Here is a 19,149-nt window from a genome sequence, read left to right as displayed (position 1 = left end):
GTTTCACCATGGGTAGACACGTGAGGGTGTTACATCATGGCAGACATGTTGGGGTGCTACATCACGGGTAGACCATGACCATGGGTAGAGATGTTTCACTGTGGGAGATGTGTTGAGTGGATTATTTGACCATGGGAAGCACATTGAATTAGTTGTTTGACCATGGGAACACATGTTGGGTGATTTGTTCGACCATGGGAGACACATTGGGTGGCTTGTTTCCTCATGGGAAGACACGCTGGGGGGTTGTTTGACTGTGGAAGACAGGTTGGGTTGTCTCCCCATGGGAAGACACGTTGGGTTGTTTCATCATGGCAAATACACAGACATTTTCTCTGCGGGAAACCACCTTGAGATGTTTCCCCACGGGAAGAACATTGAGGTCTTTACCCACCCATGGTGGAAACAGAGAGGACGATCCCCATTTTTCCCCCCAACCCCAGAATTTACAAAGAAAAAAAACCCAACCCAACAAAACCATGAAAAAAAACCCTCGATAAAAGGGTTTATTGATTTACTCAACAGCAGGCGGCGTTATACTGAAAACAGCCAATGGGAGTCGTGCATTTTTAGGGAAAAATGGCTGGGATTTGGGTCTGTCCCTCTCCGTTTCATATTTATTTTGGCTTGAGGTGTTTATCTCGCTTTCCTTCAGGCCTCTCCAGTGCAGATGGATCATCTCAGCTTTGGGCTCTACCAGAAGTAGACCAGATCTTCAAAATACACCTTTTTTCTCACCGATTTGAGGCCAGATGAAGCGTTTTCCCCATTTTTTTTGGCAGGTTTTGGAGGCCTGGTGACCTGCAGCTGTAGCTCAGCGCTGGTTTTCCTTCTGCGCTTGCAGAACCTCAACCGGAAACGCTGGTTGGTGCCTCTGGAGGCGGGAAAACCTCCGCGGGAGTATTCACAAGAAGCGGGTGAGCTGGCGCGTGCGTGGGAGCCGTCCTCCGGCGTCGGGGCCCCGCGTGGTTCCTCCTACTGCATGGGGTAGACGGGAGCTTCCACTTCCATCCGCACGAGGTTGGAGGCGCGGCTGGGAAGAGACGGAACGCGGGCGGCTGTCAGGGCCCCGCTCGGAAGAGGAACCGACGGGGAAAGCGGTGGGGTGGCGGCGGGCGAGCGAGGGCGAGGTGGGCGGGCGAGCAAGCAGGAGGTGGAGATGGGGTGGCCCTCGGAGGGACCTGCGTCACCTCGTGGCGGTGGCTTTGGGGGTGCTCTGGGTTCAGTAAAACTGCTCCTTATTGGGCGAAGTGGCTCCTTATTGGGCAACATGGCTCCTTATTGGCAAAATGGCTCTCTGTTGGGCAAGATGGCTCTCTGTTGGGCAAAATGGCCCTCTGTTGGGCAAAATGGCCCTCTGTTGGGCAAAATGGCCCTCTATTGGGCAAAATGGCTCTTTATTTGGCAAAATGGCTCTCTGTTGGGCAAAATGGCTCTTTATTGGACAGAATGGCTCTCTGTTGGGCAAATTGGCTCTCTGTTGGGCAAAATGGCTCTCTATTAAGCAAAATGTCTCTTTATTGGGCAGAATGGCTCTTTATTGGGCAAGATGGCTCTTTATTTGGCAAAATGGCTCTCTATTGGGCAAAATGGCTCTCTGTTGGGCAAAATGGCTCTTTATTGGACAGAATGGCTCTCTGTTGGGCAAATTGGCTCTCTGTTGGGCAAATTGGCTCTCTATTGGGCAAAATGGCCCTCTGTTGGGCAAAACGGCTCTCTATTAAGCAAAATGTCTCTTTATTGGGCAAAATGGCTCTTTATTGGGCAGAATGGCCCTCTGTTGGGCAAAATGGCCCTCTGTTGGGCAAAATGGCTCTTTATTTGGCAAAATGGCTCTCTGTTGGGCAAAATGGCTCTCTGTTGGGCAAAATGGCTCTTTATTGGGCAAGATGGCTCTTTATTTGGCAAAATGGCTCTCTGTTGGGCGAAATGGCTCTTTATTGGACAGAATGGCTCTCTGTTGGGCAAATTGGCTCTCTATTGGGAAAAATGGCCCTCTGTTGGGCAAAATGGCTCTCTATTAAGCCAAATGGCTCTTTATTGGGCAAAATGGCTCTTTATTGGGTGAATTGGCTCTCTGTTGGGCGAATTGGCTCTCTGTTGGGCGAATTGGCTCTCTGTTGGGCGAATTGGCTCTCTGTTGGGCGAATTGGCTCTCTGTTGGGCAAAATGGCTCTTTATTTGACAAGATGGGTCTTTATTTGACAAGATGGCTCTTTATTTGGCAAAAGGGCTCTTTATTTGGCAGAAGGGCTCTCTATTGGGCAAGATTGCTCATTATTTGGCCAAATCGCTGTGTATTCCGCAAGACCGGCCGATATGCGACAGGATCGCTCCATGTTTGGCAGGACGGCCCTACGTTGGGCTGGATCGCCCTACGTTCGGCACCATTGCTCTGCCCTTGGGCAAACTGGCCTGTGTTTGGGCAAACTGGCCTGTGTTTGGCCAAGTTGCCCTGTTTTCAGCAAAGTTGCCCTCTTTTCGGCAAAATCGCGCTGTATTTTGCCCTGCGTGCGGCAAGATCATTCTGTATCGGGCAAAATTGCTCTATATTCATCAAAATTGAGCTATTTTGAGTGAAACGGCTCTATATTCCGTGAAATCGAGCTGTATTCCACAAAATTGGCTCTACATTTGCCTTTTTCCTCTCTGTTTCTCACAGGGGCAAACCCGCGCAGCGCGGCGAAGCAGAAGACATCCCGTGAGACGCCGAAGAACTATTTTTCGGCTCGACCTTGGCTCGATTTTATTTTCTACACGGAAATTTTCCCCGGGCGTCGTGGTTTTGGTCCGCACGCATTTTGCGTAGGACGCCCTGCATCGACGTTAAGGCGTTGGGTGTCTACTCTTCAGACACGTCCATGCTGAGGCACCAGAACCCCCCAATTTATTTTTGGTAATTAATTAGAGAGGGTTGAACAAACTAAGCCTCAGCCAATCACAGGGCCAAAAGAGCATTTGCAGCGTGAGATGTGACAGCAAAGGAGGAGAAAAGTCACTCACCGGAATAATTTCCTTGGGTTTGTGTGTCAGTCGCTGTGGATGAAACCAAAGAAGATGGAGAAGTCCTTCCCAGATGCCTCCTAGCCCAACCCGTTGATGCCCCGTTGAGGTTGTTCTCTACCCTCTCGCTTGCCCAGGCTTAAAAAAATATCAACCCATGGATCCAGGGGGGTTTTTTGGGATCACTCACCATCCTGCAAAATCCCTGGCTTTCCAGGCATCAACGACCTCTGCGATGCTCCTCACAGCCCGGCCATCAGGCAGCTTCAGGTCATCTCTGGGGTCACCATTGAAGTTGCCACAGGGAGCGCAGAGCTGGTTGACCAAGGCAGCACCTACGGTCACCGTCACCTCTCCGCTGGGGCTGAAGAGAACGTCCATCCCCGACGTATGGGAGATGGTGATGTTCCCCGCCACCGCGCTCAAGGAGATGGCTTTGGACACCACAGCTGGAAGGCGGGTGAAAAGCCCGTTCACCTGCAGCCAGGCAAAAATGTCAGAAACAGGTTAAAAAAAAAAAATCCCGGGCTACTCCGTAAAAATAGTACAGCACAAAGATGTCATCGGGGTTGAACATTTAGGGGCGTCTAAAGGAAGAGGAGATAAATCCCACCCAAATTCCATGTCTTAATTTAATTACTCATCTCACTTATCTGCGAGGGTTGCCCATGCCCTGCCCCGGCTTACCCACACCTCCATGTTGTTGTTGACGGTGATAAAAGCTTCGCGGAAGAAGACAAAGATGGCCACGGCGGCCGGGACGCCGTCGTCTCGGCACTCGCTGACCTCCACCACCACCTTGAACCAGTTGGGTGACTGCTCGTTGCAGAGGGCGGCCACTTTGTAGGTGCCGCTGACGAGGAGCTTTCCACCGGCGCCGTCAAACGTGGTCAAGGAGGCCCCCGGGGAGATCCGGCACCGACCTTCTCGCTTGACGCACCGTTGCGCCCCGTCCCGTGTGGTGCAGACCTCCTCCAGGGAACACCGCACGTCTTCACAGACGAGTCCCCGGGACGGGTGGCAGTTGCATTTAGTGGAGCAGTTGTTGGAGATGACGGTCTCACCCGCCTGGAAAGGAAAGGCTCAGAGGTTCATCCACGTGGACACCATCTCCAATGCAAGGGGTGGACGAGATCCCAGAGAGAAAAGGGAAAACCGTGAGGTGGATTCGGTGGAGTTTGTGCAACCCAACGAGCTAATTGTCCTTTGGGTCAGTGGAGCAAAAGATGCATTTTAGGATGTGAATAATTGCGTCATTTTGGACGCGTTGCCTTAAGTGGCAACCCACCTCCTCAAAGATCGAGTCCCCATACCAGTTGCAGTGACTAAGTGGGACAACCGACCTCATCAAAGATGGAATCCTCAAATCCGTTGCATCATCTCGATGGGACAACCCACCTCACCGAATGAGACCCCAAACCTGTTGCATCATCTAGTTGGGACAATCCACCTCATTGAAGATTGAGTCCTCAAACCAGTTGCATCCACGATATGGGACAACCTGCTCCATCAAAGATCAAATCCCCAAACCTGTTGCATCATCTAGATGGGACAGCCCACCTCCCTGAAGGTTGACACCCCACGCTAGTTGCATCGATGAGATGGGACAACCTGACTCATCAAAGGTTGAGGCCATAAACCAGTTGCATCATCCAGATGGGACAACCCACCTCACCGAGTGAGTCCTCAAACCAGTTGCATTGACAAGATGGGATAACTCAACTCATCAAAGATCAAATCCCCAAACCAGTTGCCTCTGCCAGATGGGACAACCCACCTCTTTGAAGATTTGAGTCCCCAAGCCAGTTGCATCGATGAGATGGGACAACCTACTTCATCAAAGATCAAATCTTCAAACCCATTGCATCATCCAGATGGAACAACCCACCCCATCGTCCTTCCTCAACCCTGTTTCCACCAAAACCACCAATGCTGAGCCTCGATGGTCAGCCTCACCTTGAAATACCGTCCCTGGTGCATGCAACCACACTGCTCCAGGGACACGCAGGCTTCTCCGTCGAAGAGGTACCCATCGTCGCACTGGCAGCCCTCGAAACACGTCCAGCTGCACGGGGCCGGCATGGAGAGGCTGGCACAGGTGAAGTCACAGGTACGGGTGCAAAGCTCGTAGTGGCTGTGGGGTGGGCAGGAGAGGGCTGGAGGGCAAAAAAAACAGGGAGAAATACCATTATTTCCTCCAAAAAAATCATGCCCGTTTTTTCCTCAACCCAATGGGGCATCTCCATGGCAACTCAATGGGGCATCTCCATGGCAACTCAATGGGGCATCTCCATGGCAACTCAATGGGGCATCTCCATGGCTAACCAATGGGGCATCTCCATGGCTAACCAATGGGGCATCTCCATGGCTAACCAATGGTCTTGGGCATCTCCGATGGCTCCAAAAGACCTTAAACCAATTGAATCTGGATTTTAACGTCCAAGTTGACACGTTGACGTGTCATTAATCACCTCAAGGCGAAGTGGAGCCACTCCTGTTTCTAAATTTGACACAAATCTTGACGTTTTTGGAGGTGGCGAGCTGGAAATTTCCTTCTTCTGGCGTGGTTTTGGTGGGAAATAAGTGCTGGAAGCCTCCAAATGGACTTTTTGGGGAGGTTTTCAAATAATTTCCAGCCTCTTTGATTGATTTTGGGGGATGTTTGAGCAAAAGGCGGCCTCGCGTGATGCCACGCAGGTCGGTCGTACGTCTTAGCCCGGACGGCAACGGCCGGTTGATGCCCAAAAAAAAGCGCCGCGACCACAAAACCGGTTTTGCTGGGGGAAAACGTGGCTTTAGGGGTGGAAAGAGGAGTTGGTGTGGCCGCGCGGGGAAATTTCGGAGCACTTACGGCAAAAAGTGGTCGTTCTCCACCCGCCGATCTCGGCCCCGGCGGCTTGGCAAGCGGCCGAGTAGGCTTGGAGGCTGTGGCAGAGGACGTCGCGGGCGCCGGCGGCGACGCAGACGTCGTGGAGGCAGTGGTTGAAATATTCCACCGGGCTCACCCGTGGGTGACACGACCCAAAAGGTCCCGCCGGGTCCCGGATGAGCCCGCAGGAGTCGCCGGCGCCGTAGGGAGCGGCGTCGGTGGCGTCGCACGCGGGGCAGGCGTTGCCGGCGCAGCCGTCGGTGCACGCCACGTCTTCCATCGGCGCCTTCCAGGAGGTGACGAATTCCTCGGTGCTCCGTGCCAGCGCCCCACCGGGCAGCCGGAAGTCGTCGCCGGGGTCGCCGTTGTAGTTGCCGCCCAGTCCGCACACGCGGCCCCGGTAGGCGTTGGGGATGGTGACCAGGAGGTAGGTGGCCACGTTGTAGAGGAGCCGGAGGCCGGCGGCCGCCTGGAGGACGATGTTGTTCCCTTCTTGGCCGATCCGGAGCTTCTTGTTCGCCGTCACCAGCGGCAGCGTGTAGCGCTCCCCGTTCACCTGCCACGTGCGCGGAGGACGGGGTTTGCACGCGCGCGTGCGACGGCGCGCCGGCGGGTTTCGCACGCGCTCGTGCGGCAGGGACTTTTGCACGCGCGTGTGCGCCGGGGGACGGGGACATCCCAACTTCTGGGTCAGGGGGTTTTGCATGCGTGCGCCAGGGGATTTGGCTTGCACGCGCGTGTGCGCCAGGGGATTTGGCTTGCACACGTGCGTGCGCCAGGGGATTCGGCTTGCACACACGCCCCGGGGGATATCGCACGCGCACGTGCACCGAGGGACGGAGACATCCCAACTTCTGGGTCAGGGGGTTTTGCATGCGCGCACCGGGGGATTTGGCTTGCACACGCGTGTGCGCGAGGGGATTTGGCTTGCACACACCCCCTGGGGGATATCGCACGCGCACGTTCACCGAGGGACGGGGACATCCCAACTTCTGGGTCAGGCGGTTTTGTATGCGTGCACTGGGGGATTTGGCTTGCACACGCGTGTGCGCGAGGGGATTTGGCTTGCACGCACGCCCCGGGGGATATCGCACACGCACGTGCACCGAGGGATGGGGACATCCCAACTTCTGGGTCAGGGCGTTTTGCATGCGTGCGCCAGGGGATTTGGCTTGCACACGCGTGTGCACCAGGGGATTCGGCTCGCACACACACCCCGGGGGATATCGCACGCGCACGTGCACCGAGGGACGGGGACATCCCAACTTCTGGGTCAGGGGGTTTTGCACGCGTGCACCAGGGGATTTGGCTTGCACACACGTGTGCACCAGGGGATTTGGCTTGCACACGCGTGTGCACCAGGGGATTTGGCTCGCACACACGTGTGCGCCAGGGGATTCGGCTCGCACACACGCCCCGGGGGATATCGCACGCGCACGTGCACCGAGGGACGGAGACATCCCAACTTCTGGGTCAGGGGGTTTTGCATGCGCGCACCGGGGGATTTGGCTTGCACACGCGTGTGCACCAGGGGATTTGGCTTGCACACACCCCCCGGGGGATATCGCACGCGCACGTTCACCGAGGGACGGGGACATCCCAACTTCTGGGTCAGGGGGTTTTGTATGCGTGCACTGGGGGATTTGGCTTGCACACGCGCGTGCGCCAGGGGATTTGGCTTGCACACACACCCCGGGGGATATCGCACGCGCACGTGCACCGAGGGACAGAGACATCCCAACTTCTGGGTCAGGGGGTTTTGCACGCGTGCACCAGGGGATTTGGCTTGCACACACGTGTGCGCCAGGGGATCTGGCTTGCACACACGCCCCGGGGGATATCGCACGCGCATGTGCACCGAGGGACGGGGACATCCCAACTTCTGGGTCAGGGGGTTTGCATGCGTGCACCAGGGGATTTGGCTTGCACACGCGCGTGCGCCAGGGGATTTGGCTTGCACACACGCCCCGGGGGATATCGCACACGCACGTGCACCGAGGGACAGAGACATCCCAACTTCTAGGTCGGGGGGGGTTTGTATGCGTGCACCGGGGGATTCGGCTTGCACACACGCGTGCGCCGAGGGATTAGGACGTCGTGACTTACCGTTGGGGGGATTTTACACGCTCCGGGAGGTGCTACACGCGCGTGTGCACAGGGGATTTTTGCACAGGTGACTGCACCCGGGGGTTTTGGAAACCTGCCCCGCGGATTTTGCACACCGAGGCGCCGGGCTCTCCCGACTTACCGTCACCTCCCACTGCCGTCCCCTCTCCATGCTGACCGTGTAGCCGTGGATGGAGATGACCACCTTCTTCATCAGGGCCACGTTGCCCCGGCCGCCCACGTCGTGCTCCAGCAGCACCGAGAAGTTGGCCAACCGCGGCTCCGGCTTACAGAGCCGCGCCAGGACGTAGGTGCAGGAGCCCGGCAGGTCGAAGGCTCGCCCGTCGAACGTCACGTAGTGCGGGTCGCCCGACACCACCAGCCGCCCGTAACCGGCGGGGTAGCACCCCAGCACCCCATCCTCTACTCGGCACTCCTCGTGGGCGCTGCAGAAGACCTCCTCGCACTCCACCGCCCCGTCGGCTTTGCAGCGGCATCTCTCCCGGCACGAGGCGTAGAACTCCTCGCCCTTCTTGTAGTAGCGGTCCCGGTACTCGCAGCCGCACTCGCCCGCCGGCACGCACTCGTCGCCGCTGAGGACGAAACCGGCGTCGCAGAAGCAGCCTTCGGCGCACGGCGCCGACGCGCAGCCCGCGGGCACGCTCCCGGCGCGGCACGTGGCCGGGCAGCCGCTGCCGCAGAGCTCGTAGTGGGAATGGCGGGGGCAGGAGGGGCCTGCGGGAAGCAGAGGAGGGAAATATGAAGAGAAGTGGTGGATGCTCCGTTGCCCAGAGAGGTGGTGGATGCTCCATTGCCCAGAGAAGTGGTGGATGCTCCGTTGCCCAGAGAGGTGGTGGATGCTCCATCCCTGGAGATGTTCAAGGCCCGGTTGGACGAGGCCCTGAGCAACCTGATCTAGTTGGAGATATCCCTGTTCCTTGCAGGGGGGTTGGACTAGATGACCTTTGAAGGTCCCTTCCAGCCCTGACCATTCTATGATTCTATGATTCTATGACATGAAGCCCCGCTGGGATTCGAGGGCAGCGGGATGAGTATTCCCAGCATGGATTGGGGGGAATACGCAACCGAGTCTTCGGCGGCCGAGCATCAGTGTCGCTCCGGAGGGGAAAAAATGGGGATTTATTTTGTGTTCCCTTTCCTTGCGTTAATAAAACGCACGGAGGGAGATTGGGATTTAATTTACATTCCCCTTCCACATGTTAAGAAAATACGAGGAGAGCCATTGGGATTTAATTTGCGTCTCCCTCCCTCGCACGACGGAGGAACGTTGAGTTCCTTTCGCTCGGGCGCGTGAAGGAGGAACGTATTTCTCTTCGGAAACACGTTGGAGGGAATTTATTTGTATCTAAACTCATCGGGGCCGCGGAGGAAGCGGATAAAATAATTTTTCTGGAAGGAACGGTTGGAAACGGGGTGGCAAAATCCTATTATTTCGTCAGCCCGAAGCCCAGGGTGGAAAATCGAAGCAAATCGTGAGCGGTTGAGCATCGACATCGCTCCGGAGAGCGATGGGGTTGGATTTGGTGTTTCCCCTGCTTGCCTCAAGGAAGAATCCGGAGGGCAACGGGGATTTATTTTGTGCCGTCGCATGAAGGAGGAAGGAATTTTACATTGGAAACGAGCGGGAGGGAATTTCCCGGCGTCCGTATTTGTGTCCAAACTCACCGTTTGGCCTCGGGGCAGCGGAGGGAGAGGGTGAAGCAATTGCGTTGGCGAGGAGGTGTTGGAAACGGGGCAAATAAACCCAATTTTGGAAGCGTTTTGGCCGGAAGCGAAGCCAAGTGTGGGCGGTTGGGCTCCAAACCTGGTTTCGACGGCCAAGCGCCGAGGCGGGGGGTTGAAATCCCCGTCTGACCTCACTCACCGCAGAAGGACGGCGTCCTCCACGGCTCCACGCCGACGCCGTGGCTCTGGCACTCCGTCACGTAGGCGGCGATGGCTTTGCACAAGGTGTCCCGGTGGCCTCTGTAGTGGCAGGCGTCGAAGGTGCAGTCCTCCAGGAAGGGCGCGGGGTTGACGACGCCGTGGCAAGCCCGGAAGGGCCCCTCCGCTCTGGCGATCACCCCGCAGTAGGCGTCGCCGCGGTAGGGTTGTTTCTGCTCCTCGTTGCACGCCGGGCAATCCCCCACGCAACCGGCCGAGCAGCCGGGGACGTCTCCCACCTTCCAGCTGTCGGCCAGTTGGATTTCATCCGCGGCCCGTTGGCCGTCGCGGGTGATGAAGTCGTCGCCGGCGTCGCCGTTGGCGTTGCCGCAGAGGCCGCAGACGGCGCCGGCGTAGGCGTCGGGGAGGATGACGCGGGCGTAGCTGTACCAGTCGAAGCTCACCCGCATGCCGAAGGCGGTGCGGACGAAACCATGGACGCCGCTGTGGTAGAGCTCAAACTGGTCCTTCTGGGAGAACGGGAGCTCCACGAAGGCACCGTTGACCTGGGGGAAGGGTTGGGAGGGGCGGTGGTGGCACCGGGTGGCAAACGGCTCACGCGGAACGCTCGAGATCTGGGTGTTTTGGCCAAAAGGTTTCGCACGGGGAGGATTTCCAGGCAAAACACAAATTGCTCAAGATTTGGGTCTTTCTGCAAAACCACTGCAAACCCCTTGAAATTTGGGCGTTTTTGCAAAACTTTCTGCGCGGGGAAGATTTCCGGGCAAATTCAAATCAATGAAGTTTGGGATGTTTTTGGTAAACACTTTGCATGGGGAGAATTTCTGGCCAAAACACAAATTACTCCAGATTTGGGTGTTTCTGCAAAACCACTGGAAATCCCTTGACATTTGGACATTTTTGCAAAAAGCCTTTGCCTAGGGAAAATTTCTGGGCAAATTCAAATCAGTCAAATTTGGGGCATTTTTGGTAAACCTTTTTGCATGCGGAGAATTTCTGGACGAAGTCAAGTTACTCAAGATTTGGGTCTTTCTGCAAAACCACTGCAAATCTCTTGAAATTTGGGCATTTTCGCAAAACTCTTTGCACGGGGGCGGATTTCTGGGCAAATTCAAATCAGTCAAATTTGGGGCACTTTTGGTAAACATGTTGCACAGGGAGAATTTCTGGCCAAAACACAAATTGCTCCAGATTTGGGTGTTTCTGCAAAACCACTGCAAATCCCTTGAAATTTGGGCTTTTTTTTGCAAACCCTTTTGCACGGGGATTTCTGGGCAAATGCGAATCACTCAAGATTTGGGGGATTTTGTGAAATCCAGCGAGGATTTCCAGACAAATACGAATTGCTCAAGATTTGGGTGTTTCTGCACAAAAAGCCTTTCGTGCGAGGGGCGTTTCCAGGCCGAGAGGTTCTATATCAAGCGGAAAATATTATTGTTCCGAGCGGAAAATAAATTAAAAGTCGTAGCTGACCCTTTTTGTGCAAAGTTTTGGCTACAACGGGGCGGGAATTGAACCTTTCCCAAATTAATTGAGTCAGTTTGCAGCTGTCGGGGAGAAAATATAAACTCAGAAAGCCACATGGGAGCCAAAAAAAATAAGAAAAAAGGAAACCGAAGACGTCAAGCGAGGTGGACGCTTGTAAAAGTGGAAGGATTTTTGCTCTTAGTCACAAATATTTTTCACTCGCGTAGTTTTGCGTCGTAAACAAGTTGTAAGTCCCTTCTTTTTTTTTTTTTTTAATATAAATCTCTTTAAATACTTAAAAATAAGGTGTTTAAATCTAAACCAGCCGCTCCGCAGGGCTCCCTGTGGAGATGGCAGAGAGAAATCGCCGCTTCCGATTTCTGAAATCGAATTTCCGAATCGTTTTTTAAATTCGAGTTCTGAACTCGAATTTCTGAATTGTTTTTGAAATTCAAGTTCTGAAATCGAATTTCCAAATCGTTTTGGAAATTCAAGTTCTGAACTCGAATTTCTGAATTGTTTTTGAAATTCAGGTTCTGAAATTGAATTTCCAAATCATTTTGGAAATTCAAGTTCTGAAATCGAATTTCTGGACTGTTTTTGAAATTCACGTTCTGAAATTGAATTTCTGAGGTGTGCGGGAGGCGAAAACGGGGACGATTTGGGGGAAAAATGGAGCAAATCAGGAGTTTAGGTGCGGGTTGCACGAGGTCCTGGACGGACACCTACCTTGACCTTGCGCGGGTGCTCCTGGCTCATGCTGATGACGTTGCCGTAGACCTCCAAGGTGACGGTTTTGGTGAAGGACACGGCTTTGCTGCCCCGGTTGTTGTTCTCCACCTTGACGACGAAGGGGACCAGTTGGGGGTCTTGGGTGCAGAGGGCGGCGAACTGGTAGATGCACGTCCCTTGGAAGTCGTACCGCAGCCCGTCGAAGGTGGTGTAGTGAGGATCGCCCGTCCCGATGCAGGTGAAGGACTTCTTCGCCTGGCAGCTGGCGACGCCGCCGACCGCCACGCACTTCTCGTGGGCTTTGCACCCGCCCTTCTTGCACGCCACCTTCCCCCCGGCCTCGCATCGGCACCGGCTCTGGCAGCTCCCGTCCTCCCAGAACTCCTCCCGGATCTTGTAGGAGCGGCCGTCGTGGCTACAACCACAGGTCTCCGCCGGGACGCAGGTGCCGTCGTGGAGGACGAAGCCCTGGTTGCACTGGCAGCTGGCCGCGCACGGCCGGCTGCAGGACGCGGGGGCTTCGGGGTGGGCGCAGGTGGCGGGGCACGCCGGCCCGCAGGCCTCGAAGTGGCTGTTTTGGGGGCATCTCTGAGCTGGGGGGGGGTGATTTTTGGAGAAGAAGACGTCAAAAAAATACAAGGGATGAGCTAAGCACTTTCCTTAGGGGGACATCAGGTTCCTACGCTGGAGGTGTTGGCTCAGCTGATGCCTACAAGTGATCTGGAGTCCCTGAGACACCCCGTGGGGGTGGCCTTCAAGAAAACCCCTACGTAATTCCACGTGTTATGGACATCTGAAGTCAGATAAAGTGGATTTTGGGTCGGTTTGGCATGAAAAGAGCATCGCAACCCTTCCCCCATGCTGGAGATGCTGGTGAGGTTGACGTCAACAAACATCAACTTGGTGGGCTGGACAGCAACTCTCAGATCCCCACGGCCAGATCCCCATGTGAATCCCCTTCTTTCATCCCAAAAATGCTTGGAGACCCCCCCAAGATGAGCTCACCACAGCCTGCGGTGTCCTGCAGCGTCTCCTGGCTTCCACAGTCCTCCTGGCAGGAGGGATCTCGCCAGCTTTCGGCCCAGTCCTCCATGCTGGCAGCCTGAGTGCCATCAGGAAGCGTCATCTCGTCCTCCATGTCCTCGTTGAAGTTGCCGCAGAGCCCACAGGTGGCCCCGAAATAGCTGCTGGGCACCGCCACCATGATGGCCCAGTCTTCGTCATAGGTCACCTGCAGCCCAAAATCCGTTTGCAGGATGGTCCAACCGTCGTTTTGGGAGATCTGAATCTTCCCACCTTCCAGGGTAGCTGGCAGACCGGTGAGTTCGTTGTTGACCTTGGGAGGGGAAAGAAGACGAAGGGTTAAATCTCAGCGGGTGGTGGTTTTGCTGAGAGTTCCCACCCCCCAAAAAAGCGTGGAGATACAACCAGAAAGAGAAATTCCTTTCAGGAAGGGGGAATCACGTGCAGAAAACAGCCGGTTTTGCCCCACGTCCTGTAGATATGCAACAGGGAGAAGATCAAAACCCGAACGTGTCGTGAGAGAACCATCTCCTTCAACTTCGGAGCTGAAAATCTCGTTTCTGGTGAGACCACGGAACTACACGGCTGGGAGAAACCACATCTAACGTAGACTCCAGGTCTCACCTAGACTCCCTTCATTGTGGTAGGTCTCCATGGCTGGTGGACCTCATGGGTGAAACCAACCTCGCAGTAGAGTTGCACCCTTAAAATTGCCTTTTTCTCCATGCTGACCAAAAAGTGAGGGCAGTTTAGTTGGAGACACCTCAGAGGCCATCTTGAGTCAGGTACCAAACACCCTCTCCTTGGCCGTGCCTCGATCCGTCATCCAAAATTTCCCAATACGCTGCAGTTTTGGCGGTTCTCCTCATTTTTTAGTTTCAACCTCGCCCACCATGATGTTTTATCCTCTTCCTCTTGGCACAAAACGCTGCCACGGCCTGGATAAAAAAAACAACCCACCTGGATTTTGCCTCCTTCTCCTTTGTAGATGGAGATGTTGTAGCCGTAGACGTAGATGTCGGTCAACCCGTCCTTCAAATTGCCTTCGCTCTTCTCCTCCACGACGAAGGGCACCAGGGTGGGATCGTTGCCGCAATACTTGGCGATGGTGTAGAGGCAGCCACCCCGGATGTCCACGGTCATCCCGTCGAAGGTGTGGTACTGCAGGGACTGCGACCCCGTACAGGTGCCCATGTAGTCATGCACGCACACGGCCTCCCCCTTCTCCGTCCTGCACGTCTCCTTGGCGCGACATCGCACCAGCCGGCAGGGATCTGGAAGAAATGGCAAGAAATGTCCGCATCGGACAGCGTCACCGTCACTGTCGACGGTCAACCAGCACCTCCAGATCTCCACTATGTGAAAGCCAGGATTTATCTCAAGAAGGTTTAAACCATCTTAAACTTAGACTTGAACATCTGGGTTGAACGTTGGAGGCTCCTTTCATGGATTATTTAATTAGAGATTATTTATTTATAGATAAAATTTCATCCCAGGTGGGTTTAACCACCTTGAGCTTGGACTTGAACATCTGGGATGGTCTTTGGAGGCTCCTTTCATGGATTGTTTAATTACAGATGATTTATTTATAGATAAAAAAACATCCCAGGTGGGTTTAACCATCTTAAACTTGATGGTTTAGATGATGACCTATCAGGATGATAGACTTGAACATCTGGGTTGGTCACTGGAGGCTCTTTTCATGGATTATTTAATTACAGATGATTAATTTCCAGGTTATCTAGAGATAACAATTCATCCTAGGTAGGTTTAACCACCTTGAGCTTGGACTTGAACATCTGGGTTGGTCGTTGGAGGCTCCTTTCATTGATTATTTAATTAGAGATGATTTATTTATAGATAAAAAACCATCCCAGGTGGGTTTAACCACCTTGAGCCTGGACTTGAACATCTGGGATGGTCTTTGGAAGCTCCTTTCATGCATTGTTTAATTACAAATGATTAATTTAGAGATTATTTATAGATGACAGATTTATGGAAGACAAATCGTCCTAAAATCCCCCCAAAGCCCCGCTGGATTAATTACCCCCTCTTAGACCTTGTTCTACAAGACGAAAAACTGAGTTCTCAGCTCAAAATCGCCAATTTCAGGTATTTTTCTAGACACCAGCTCAGCGTCGATCAGTTTTGGGGACGGAAAGGGGGAACGTTGCCAACACCCGGCTCGGCGGGAATGAATTTGGACTCCCAAAATCATGGGGTTTGGCCTCGCGTTGCCACCGCGGCATTGGGAGGGGGCAGGAGGGATGGAAGAAGGTGGGGATGAAGGTAGCCGGAGGTGGCCCCGGGGCTCTCACCGCTGTCGCAAACGGCCGCCGACCCGTAGGCCTTCTGCTCGCGGATCCCTACGCTGAGCAGACCGAAGGGCGACGTCTTGTGCTCCACCGCGTGGACGGCGAATTGGCGTCCCAAACTCTGCCCCGCCCAGGAATAATCGGTTCCCGGCACCGGCTTCCACGCCACGTTCCTCAACGGCGTTTTGTTGAGCAGAATTCCGGATGTGTCCGAGGTCTTGGCTACCAGCAGGGCGTAATTGTCGTAACCCTCCAGGGAGAAGATGTTGTAGGAGTGGCAGTAGCTGGAGACGGCCGGGATGGTCATAAAAAACGGGTCGTAGGAGACGGCGTCTTTGTCACCGCCGTCGGCAAAAAAAACGACTTGGATGCCAGCGTTGGCGGAGAGGTACAAGGTGTTGGAGGCTTGGAGGCCGTAGAGCGTTGACCGGCTGGGCCGTAGCTCCCGGATGGTCTTGGTGACCCCGTGTTGAGACTCCACTCGCGTCGGCTGGGAGGTGGAGACGTAGATGATGTCAGACTGAGTCTCGAAAGGCAACGGCGGCACGATGAAGGTGGTGCCCCAACTGGAAACGGGCTGGAGCTGCTCAGCCAAATGGTCACACTGGGCGAACCTGGCCAAGCAAGTGTGGCCGGTGAAGACAGCCACGGGTTTCTGCGCCACGATCCTTGTGCCGGACATATCAGACGGGCTTTGGAGCTGGGCTGCTTGGAAGGGGTCCAGTGGGATGGAGAGCACTGAGCCCCGCGGGTAAGACCGGCCTTGGTAGGTCACCGTGGCTTTGAGGTGCACGTCAACGGTGGTGGGCTCATCCCAGGCAGCCACCACGAACTCGCCGTAGCGGTCAGTGCCCACGTTGGGTGTCACAACGTGGTACTCCGTCCCCCAGCTGTGCACCGGGTATACCACGGTTGAGTCAACCGAGGTGGGCTTCTCATTGACCATCACCAAGGAGATGGCGTGTTGGCCTTCACCACCACGGTGTTGTCAAAGGTTTTACTTCCCACCATCTCGGCTTGGGGCGGGACCTTCACCAGGATGGTTTGGCCCGTGGTTGCCTGCACCGTCATCCTCAAGCCCGGCTTCTTCATGGAGATGGTGACGGATGTGAAGGGCGAATAACCCGTGATGAGCAGCTTGAAGTCGCTGTTGAGGGTCTGCTGCAGCCCGTTCTGCATGAAGGCCACCACAAAGTCTTCCCCCAGGTGATGCGGCGCCGACGCAGCGACACCGAGCAAGGAAAAAACACCTAGAAGAGCCCGAGGAAGAGGAGAATTTGCCATCAGTGCCTTCATCATCCATGAGGTCACGTTTGGCAACCCCAGACAGGGACCAAGACTCAAGCTGGGCTTAAAGTGGCACCTGGTTTGATCTTGGTGGCCAAGGAGTGGTGGTTTGGTGGGACGTGAATTTTGAGAAATAACAACTTGAATTAATGTTGACTCGATTGATTATTGATTTGATGGATGACTGATTTGACGGAATTCTGATTTGATGGACTTGATTTGACGGATTTTGGGTTGACGGATTTTGCGTTGAGGAATTTTGGTTTGATGGATGTTGGTTTGATGGATGTTGGTTTGATGGATGTTGGTTTGATGGATTTTGGTTTGACAGATTTTGGTTTGACGGATTTTGATTTGATGGCTTTGGGGTTGATGGATTTTGGTTCCATGGATTTTGGGTTGACAGATTTTTATTTGATGGATTTTGGTTTGACGTATTTTGGTTTGATGGATTTTGGGTTGATGGATTTTGGGTTGACGGATTTTGGGTTGACGGATTTTGGATTTGAGGGGTTATCAAGTTGGAGAAACAAGTTCCATCAATTCGAAAAATACTGAATTGAAGGAATCATTTTGAAGGAAAATCCAGTGGGAAGACGATCGATTGGAAGAAACAGCAATTTTTAAAAATACCAATTAATTCCCAGGGTGGGGGTGGGGGGGGTGGGGAAGAGCTTTTTGGGTGGGTTTTGTGCCGGATGGAGGAATTCGAAGGGAGAAATTAGGATTTTTAAGGCGTCCCCTTTCACCGCCAGAAAACCACGGGGGTGGAAACGTGGACATCCGTGCAACCCAGGGGGAAAATTTCCCTATTTTCAACCAATCCCCCCCAAAACAAGTCTTGGGTGGAGTCTTTGCCCCTTGGATTCCCCTCTCCATGTCATGGGGGGACGGAATTTTGTCACTTCTGGACCGTTGCGCGGGATGAGGGCGCGAAATGTGGCCTCGCGGACTGGAAAAATCTCATTTTGAGGCAATTCAGTGGGTTTTGGGGTGAATTTTTCAGGTTACGACACGTTTCTCCGCCCTCATCCGAACTCACCCCACAACACGACGCTCCAGACCCGCGACGGAGCAGCGGCTTTTCCCCGGCTTGGGATGCCCTCCATGGCGTTTTGGCTGCAGAAGGTAAGAAAACGATCAAATTCTCTTGATTTTTTCAAAATTTCACTCACTTTTGCCCACGGCCCCAAAATCTCACGCACATCCCAAAATTCAGTTATTTTTTTTGCACTCGGACTCGCGCACATCCCCAAAAATCGGTGAGATTTTGCCCTTGAGCTCATCCACAGAATAAACTTTTTATCGTGTTCACCCCAAAAATCTGAATTTTGCCCTCATGCTCACCTCCACCCCAAAAATTGGGGATTTTAACTAATATTCACCCCCCAAAATGGCTATTTTTTGCACTTTGCATCAAAAAATTGATATTTTATCGCACCTGAACCCCAAAATGCTTTTTTTTGGTGGTTTGCACGTGCCCTCCCCCCTGTCCAAGATTTCCCCCCCCCCTCACTTCTAATTTCCATGGAAACAGATCCAGGATGATACATTTGGGGTTCCCCCCCCCGAATTTTCACAAAATTCAAACCCTCCTCGGCGCATATTTGCTTCCCCCCCTTCCTCCCCCTTTTTCCCCCTATTTTTCCTTTTATTTCCCCCCTTTTTTCCCTTTTCTCTCTTTTATCCTCTTTACCTTTTCCTCTCTTTTCCTTTTTTCCATTTTCTCTCTTTTCCTTTTTCCTCCTTTTCCCCATTTTTTCTTTTTTCCTCAATTTCCCTTGTTTAATTTACCCCTTTTTTTCCATTTTCCCTCTTTTTGCCCCTAAATCCCCTTTTTTCCCCTTCCCCCCCTTTTTCCTTTTCCCCCTTTTCCCCTTTCCTCCTATTTTTTCCCTTCCCTCTCCCTTTTCCCCTTTCCTCCCCCTTTTTCTGTTTCCTCCCTTTTCCTCCCTTTTTCCCTTTTTCCTCCCTTTTTCCCTTTTCTCCCTTTTTTTCCCTTTTTCCCTTTTCTCCCCCTTTTTCCCTTTCCTGCCTTTTTTCCCTTTTCTCCCCTTTTTCCTTTCTTCCTTTTTTCCCTTTCCTCCCCCCCCTTTCCCCTTTCCTCTCTCTTTTTCCCTTTCCTACCCTTTTTTCCCTTCCCTCTCTTTTTTCCCCTTTCCTCCCATTTTCCCTTTCTCCTCTTTTTTCCTTTTTCTCCTCTTTTTCCCTTTCCTCCTTACTTTCTCCTTTTCTCCTCTTTTTTCCATTCCACCCTCTTTTCCCTTTCTCCCTTTTCCTCTTTTCTCCCCGTTTTGCCCTTTCCTCTTTTTCCCCCTTTCTTCCCCCATTTTTTCCTTCCCCCCCGATTTTTCCCTTTCCTCCCTTTTTTCCTCCTTTTTTCATTTCCGCCCCCTTTTTCCCTTTCCTCCACTTTTTCCCTTTCCCCACCTTTTCTCCTTC

At 53.6% G+C, this 19,149-nt stretch overlaps 1 protein-coding gene across 1 annotated transcript in view; it reads right to left on the bottom strand.

Annotated features, from left to right (window-relative positions):
• Nucleotides 1-693: 693 nt before the first annotated feature.
• The window catches only part of LOC104383797 (IgGFc-binding protein-like), a 32,840-nt gene continuing 14,384 nt past the window's right edge, over nucleotides 694-19,149 (bottom strand). The window contains 14 exon segments of the mRNA XM_086631070.1: nucleotides 694-874; nucleotides 980-1,033; nucleotides 3,194-3,480; nucleotides 3,691-4,071; nucleotides 4,960-5,159; nucleotides 5,855-6,428; nucleotides 8,121-8,713; nucleotides 9,864-10,428; nucleotides 12,080-12,675; nucleotides 13,088-13,418; nucleotides 14,066-14,379; nucleotides 15,424-16,310; nucleotides 16,370-16,670; nucleotides 17,750-17,826. Of these exon segments, the coding sequence (XP_086487196.1) occupies nucleotides 694-874; nucleotides 980-1,033; nucleotides 3,194-3,480; nucleotides 3,691-4,071; nucleotides 4,960-5,159; nucleotides 5,855-6,428; nucleotides 8,121-8,713; nucleotides 9,864-10,428; nucleotides 12,080-12,675; nucleotides 13,088-13,418; nucleotides 14,066-14,379; nucleotides 15,424-16,310; nucleotides 16,370-16,670; nucleotides 17,750-17,826 (5,341 nt within the window).

Source organism: Tauraco erythrolophus, unplaced genomic scaffold, assembly GCF_009769465.1.
Source record: "Tauraco erythrolophus isolate bTauEry1 unplaced genomic scaffold, bTauEry1.pri scaffold_88_arrow_ctg1, whole genome shotgun sequence".
NCBI lineage: Eukaryota > Metazoa > Chordata > Aves > Musophagiformes > Musophagidae > Tauraco > Tauraco erythrolophus.
The sequence above is the reverse complement of the archived record's forward strand: the minus strand, read 5'-3'. Positions and strand labels throughout refer to the sequence as shown.